At 29.1% G+C, this 5,999-nt stretch overlaps 1 protein-coding gene across 1 annotated transcript; it reads right to left on the minus strand.

Moving 5' to 3' along the window:
• Positions 1–1,411: 1,411 nt before the first annotated feature.
• On the minus strand, positions 1,412–5,462 carry LOC111616721 (cytochrome P450 2C15-like). Its single transcript, XM_023358095.1, has 8 exons — positions 5,164–5,462; positions 4,956–5,080; positions 4,603–4,709; positions 4,038–4,339; positions 2,376–2,485; positions 2,045–2,300; positions 1,780–1,967; positions 1,412–1,702 (listed from the first exon to the last, which is right to left on the minus strand). Exons 1-8 carry the CDS (start codon positions 5,397–5,399, stop codon positions 1,527–1,529), a joined length of 1,500 nt encoding a protein of 499 aa, XP_023213863.1. The 5' UTR covers positions 5,400–5,462; the 3' UTR covers positions 1,412–1,526.
• Between the last annotated feature and the right edge of the window lie 537 nt (positions 5,463–5,999).

Consider the following 5,999-nt stretch of genomic DNA (forward strand, 5'->3'; position numbering starts at 1 on the left):
TATATATTAATTATAGGATGTATTCCTATATGAAAAATAAGAAAATAAAATCGATGTGCCGATTAGATTAAATTCATTGTCAGTTCGGTAGATGTGTTCGTGTGTTCCAGTGCAGAGTATTGTATCTGTATGATTATGCGTTAATACGTGATTAAAAAATTTTGCATCGAGTTGCTTAACTTTCCCGGCAACATTAAAATTGCGTATATGTACCATTTGTTATTAAAACCTTTTTATATTTTTAAAATTTCTAGTTACGCCATTGTTTTATATAAAAGTATAACATAATGCTGTAATCTTAATTAAAGAAATGGCATTAAAATAATTCTAAAACTTTAAGATATGAAACCGAAATAAATTTTGAGGTCACATATTATTAATTTAGTATATTATTGAACATTAAAGAATATTCTGTTTGTTCTTAATAAATTTAGAAGTGGTTGCATATATAGTTCAATATTTCAGCAGTGTGTTTGGGTTGTAAGTGTATGTATATACTTGTTTAAGTAAGTATGTGTTTATGTATACATATATACATAAATTTATATAAAATTGTATCAAAAGTAAGAATATATTTATATATACAAGATACAATTTATATTATTATCGTTGGAATTCTTATAATTTGCATACCCTCTAGGCTATTTGCTGATAATAAATATTTCTATCATCTTCATTAATTAATAGTAAAATCTCTTATTAATTTTTATTAATAAACAGTCTTAAAAATAAATTAAAATACGAAATATTTTTCCACAGAAACTTCAACAACATGAATCGAGTTTGCATTGTTTCCTTGTTGCTGGGATTAATTTTATGTTCTGCCAAAGCCGAAGATGAGAAGAAATCGCTTAGTCCATCGGATATCCCGAGCAAAGTTATGGATATGTTTAAAAATATGGCAGAAGCAACTAAGAAACAAGGACAAGAAAAAGTCGATCAGGCCATGAAAGCAGTGGAAAAATTCAAAGAAATAACAATGGAGAAAGGAGAAGATTGGTGGAAAAATATCTCGAATTTTTTTACCGATGGTGGATTACAAGAAAGCGTAAAAAATTTTGGTATGAAAGCAATTGAAAAAGGCAAATCAGTTTTTGGTTGAAAGCTTCTGTGATACCTGTTGATACTAATGGAATACTGTAGGTATCAAAAGAATATGTAACAATGGAATGTTAGAAATTGATATAAAAATTAAACCCTTTTTGTAATACTTTTTAAATCTTTATTTTCAATTATGAAAGTATCAAAATTCTAAATATGCATACATTACATATGATTTACAATGTATATTTGATCAATAAATGAACACTTTTATACATAAAGCAGTTATACTTTTTGTGAAAAAATGCATTATCACAAAATTGAAATGATTTACAATAATAGTCTATATCTAAAACTATACAATTTTCTATTCTAATATTTAAAAAAATCGCGATTCTTGCACTTTCCACAATATACCACAAATCGATATTAATCTCATAAATTCATATTTATCAATGATAAAATAATGAGAAATTTTGCCATGTTTATCTTCTAGTAAAACATAATTTGTATGGCTTCGGCCGATAAAATACTCCAGTTATACCATCTAAATCATGACTGAATCCTTCTGGAAACGACACTTTGTATCGTTGTAATATGTAAGTAAAATAAAGATATAATTCTACTTTTGCTAAAGATTTTGCTGGACACGATCTCTTTCCTATAAAATTCATTAATTTTCAATTATTTGGTCCAAAAACAACAACAAAAAAATCTAAAAACTACTTGATGTCTCACCTATTGAGAAAGGCATGAAAGCATCCTCGTTCTTTACGTAATCTGTTTCTTTATTTAAAAATCTTTCGGGGAAGAACTTATTTGGATTTTTCCAATGAGCATCATCGTTATGAACACTCCATAAGTTTATCAAAATATTAGTTCCTTCGGGAATCTGATAACCTTGAAGAGTTGTATCTTTCAGAGCACTAAATAACGAAGATTAATTCAAAATTAAAAGTGTTCGTAATTTACTTTAAAATATATTAATTGGTTTAAAACTTACTATCTTAATAGATTAAATGGGACAGTAGTTTTCCATCTCTGGATTTCCATCATTACCGATACTGTATATGGAGTTTTCCAATGATCGGTCCATGAAGGAAAACTATCTTTTCCTATGACTGAATCTATCTCCTTTTGGACTTTCTTCTGGACTTCCTGATAGTGTGCCATTGTTAAAAGAGACCAAGCAATAGCTATTCGAATTGTTTCGGTTCCTACTTTATATAGCGTTTGAATATTCCCCAAGAGCATTTCCTCTAAAAAATATACATTTATTTTAAAATATAATTCATGTAAATTATTCGTATTCTATAATAAATGAATATTTTTACCAGTAAATGAACTCTCGGCATTTTCTTTTCCCATTTCTAATAAAAATCCATTTATAAAATCTTTACGTTTGTGCGGATCTAAAAATTTCTTGTGTTCTTCAATTTCTGCTCTATTTAAAAGTAAAAACGTGGATAAATTGTATTTAAAAATAATTATAACATTTAACAAGTTAATTTACTATTTGAAAATTAATTATATTTTAAAACGAGTAATTATTTATTGTGACATGTCACAATGCCGGGCTGCAATTTTTAATCATATTTTTAATTTATTTAATTTAAAATATATGTTCTCCACCTCAAATTAGTAGTGGCTTGCTCCATACATCATACGTATCTTTTAACAATAGAGTCGTGTCAGTTGGAGAAAACTTTTGAATTGAAATAACGCAAATTCCAGTTTTCAAGTTCGTATATAGTTAATCGGGACCTCCTGACCCTATGGTTTTTATATCTGGTCATAAATTCATAAGCTAACTTCTCATTACAGGCTTTAAAGCTAAATCACCATGACTCTGAAGTATCCAAATTAAAGCTGTGTTTTTTATCTATTGTCTGCGTACCGAAGAAAGTAAAAAAGATGAAAAAAGACTCCTTTTTTTGAAAATGTAACTAAATTCTATAATGCTTGTCCCGTAACGATGTTAAAATTGTAAAATCGTTGGTGATTTAAATGAAAAAGTGGGAAATATGGATGAAGTCAGGCCAGTAATTGGAAAACATAGTATTCGTATTAGGTCCAACATCAATAAAATCACGCTAATAAGCTTTGCTGTAGCATACAATGTAATTCTAGGCAGTATATGCTTTCAACATAAGGACATATAGTATATAAGATTCGTGGAAATCACAAAAATCAGATGGCAGAAACTATAACTAAATCGAACATTTCGTAATGGATGCTAATTATTACTTAATAAACATATTTATGGACGAAAAAGTAGCATGAAAAACAAACTGAAAACTTTAACTCAGAGAAGCTAATAAAGCCATGATAGAGAAATGCTACACATGTTTACTGATTGTGCCATTGAGGAATATTGAGCCGCTAGAAAAGAGAAGACAAAAGAAATGGCATTCGAAAAAAGTAAGCTCAACGAAATTCAAATCTAAAGAGAACTAATGAATGCAGAGTATTTGAACGTAAAATTAACATTAATCGAAAAAGACTTTAAACCCAAAACCTAGGTCCAGAAATGCCCATGAATATTAGATCAGAGCTACTTACAAATTAGTTCTATTCGTGAGTTTATCTCTGGTATGTGAAATTCGAAACGGATTCTTACAGAATGGAATACGAGCATCACATATTCAATTCATAAGAAAGAGTACCATTTGAATCGCTCTGATTATTGAGGAATCGGTCAATTTTGCTTATTGTGTAAAATCCTTTGTGATATTCTCTGTAAGAGAATCGGGCCACATGTCAATCAGCTCATTGAAGAGCATCGGTGTGATTTTCCGAAAGGAAATTCAGCAATATATCAAATATCTCAAGTTTCTCCGATTTTTTTATTTTATTTTTTATTATAAGAAGGTTATGTAAGTAAAAATAAATGATTTAATGATGCTTTGGCGAATTATGTCGCATTGAATACTTCATATTTTTGTAAATAATAAAATTACGCATCAACCAATTAAAGATTTAAAAACTTTACTCACTTTATCAATTTGTGTATTTCCAAAGTAGCATCCTTTGCTTTTTGAAAATTAAATAGACCAAATCGTATGAAGATCTTAGTTAACCAAGGTGTAAAGGATAAAGCAGCCGTTCTACCAAATATAGAATATATATTTTTCAAACTGTTATCTAGAGTTTTCCTTTTAGGATCATTATGTGGCAATCGACGTCCAAATACTAAAGCTGTTATAACATTACAAGTACTCGAAAGTAGTAAATTGTCAACATCGCACGCTTTGCCTTCTTCTTTATCTAGTATCTGAATGAAATCCAATATTTCGTCCTAAAAAATAAGAACAGATCATCAAAATGAAATACAATTTCGCTGCAATTTTATATTAATTAAATACATTACTACAAGGGGTCTGCCTACCGTTCTGGGTGACTGAAATCGAATATAAAACCCGAGTTGCCTGTCCCTAGCTACCCAGCTCTCTATTGTGGACTCACAATAACTCGAGAACTTGTGGGCACTAAGAAGGCCCGAAAAAAGCCTTTTTAGTGCCCACAAGACGGAAACAGTAAAAAATAGGATGAAAAACTTACATTGACGTGTGCTTCCATAAAACATTTTCCAAGTCCAATATCTCGTAAAAGGTAACTGATGAAATTCTTTTGTTCTCGCCATTCTCTTCCATTAACAATACTTATTGCTGGTGAAAAATATTTAATATTTTATTATTTTTATCTAATTATAAAATTTTACTAACAAAACACATTTTAATCTGCTTAGATAGAAGTTTATAAAATAATATGGCTGAAAGATAAGAGAATGAATTCTCATAATTATCAATAGAAAAGTGATATAAAAGCTACATATAAAGTTTTAAATGTATCCTTTTATTATATTTATTTTAAAATATTATAAAATTTAAGAAAATTAGTTAAATATAGTTTACTTTTTCTTTTAATACACTGCATAGGAGACATATCTGGACGTCCCAGAAACTCTGGATTTTCTAATACTTCCTTTACAGATGCCAAATCTGAGGCAACAATGACTCGTTTACGTCCCAAATAAAGACTGTAAATATTTTAAAAATATATTTGATAATTAAAATATATAAAACTTACATAAAACTATGTAAGATTCTTAATAATACTTACCTATATAAACAGCCATATTTTTTATTTAATTCCTTAAAGGCATTATGAGGTTTACTAAGTAAATATGGTAAATAACCAAAAATGGGTAACCCTAAAGGACCATTAGGAAAAATTTTATAATTTATCCTGAATATTATCCATTTTGCAAAATATATTCCTATAAGGGTCAATAGTCCGTATCCAGCGAATTTTAAGGGGCAAGTCGTCAAGTGGTTGAAAATATAATATACCAACATCCTGTGTTAAATCTGTATGACTAGACGGAACTAATTCCTAACCATTGTCCTTTGACGAGCTAACGTTTAGTCTGGCAGATAAATGAACCGGTGCTTAATATTTAAAAATTATCGCAAAAAAATATGATAAGATAAATGAAAATATATTATACGCCTTATGAATATTTCAAAAATGATAATTTCTATTTTATCAACCGTATTAGATAAATTAACTTCTATGTTTTAAAATTCAATATTTAATATTAAAAAAATTCTACTACTGTTCGGGATTATATTTTTTTTCTACTATAATTTTAAAATTGTGTTGTTTTTTTTTTTGTAAATATGGCCAAGTGGATAAAACCACGAGTCGTGAGTGCAAACCCATTGGCAACGTGGGGTTTTCTTCACACGTTCAACACTTAAATAAAGGCCAGTTTTCTCATAGAAAGTTCTTTCAGAAGGCACCATTGGTATATGGTAACGGACATATAAACCATCTGCCGAGGAGGAAGCCTTCTAGGAAGTCTTTTATGGTAACTGGCCCATATTTAGGTGTTACTAACGTGAAGAAAATCCGGAAAATTCCACGTGGCAACTCGTTGACCATGTGTTTCGTTA

This window comes from Centruroides sculpturatus, unplaced genomic scaffold, assembly GCF_000671375.1.
Source record: "Centruroides sculpturatus isolate CEXI.00-Female unplaced genomic scaffold, Cexi_2.0 scaffold3878, whole genome shotgun sequence".
NCBI classification, from domain to species: Eukaryota; Metazoa; Arthropoda; class Arachnida; order Scorpiones; family Buthidae; genus Centruroides; species Centruroides sculpturatus.

Coding starts and splice junctions, on each gene's coding strand:
- LOC111616721 (XM_023358095.1), bottom strand. CDS start 5,399: ATGTTGGTATATTATATTTTCAACCACTTGACGACTTGCCCCTTAAAA. Junction 5,081..5,163: donor AAATATGGCTGTTTATATAG/GTAAGTATTATT, acceptor AAATATTTACAG/TCTTTATTTGGGACGTAAAC. Junction 2,301..2,375: donor TGCCGAGAGTTCATTTACTG/GTAAAAATATTC, acceptor TATATTTTTTAG/AGGAAATGCTCTTGGGGAAT.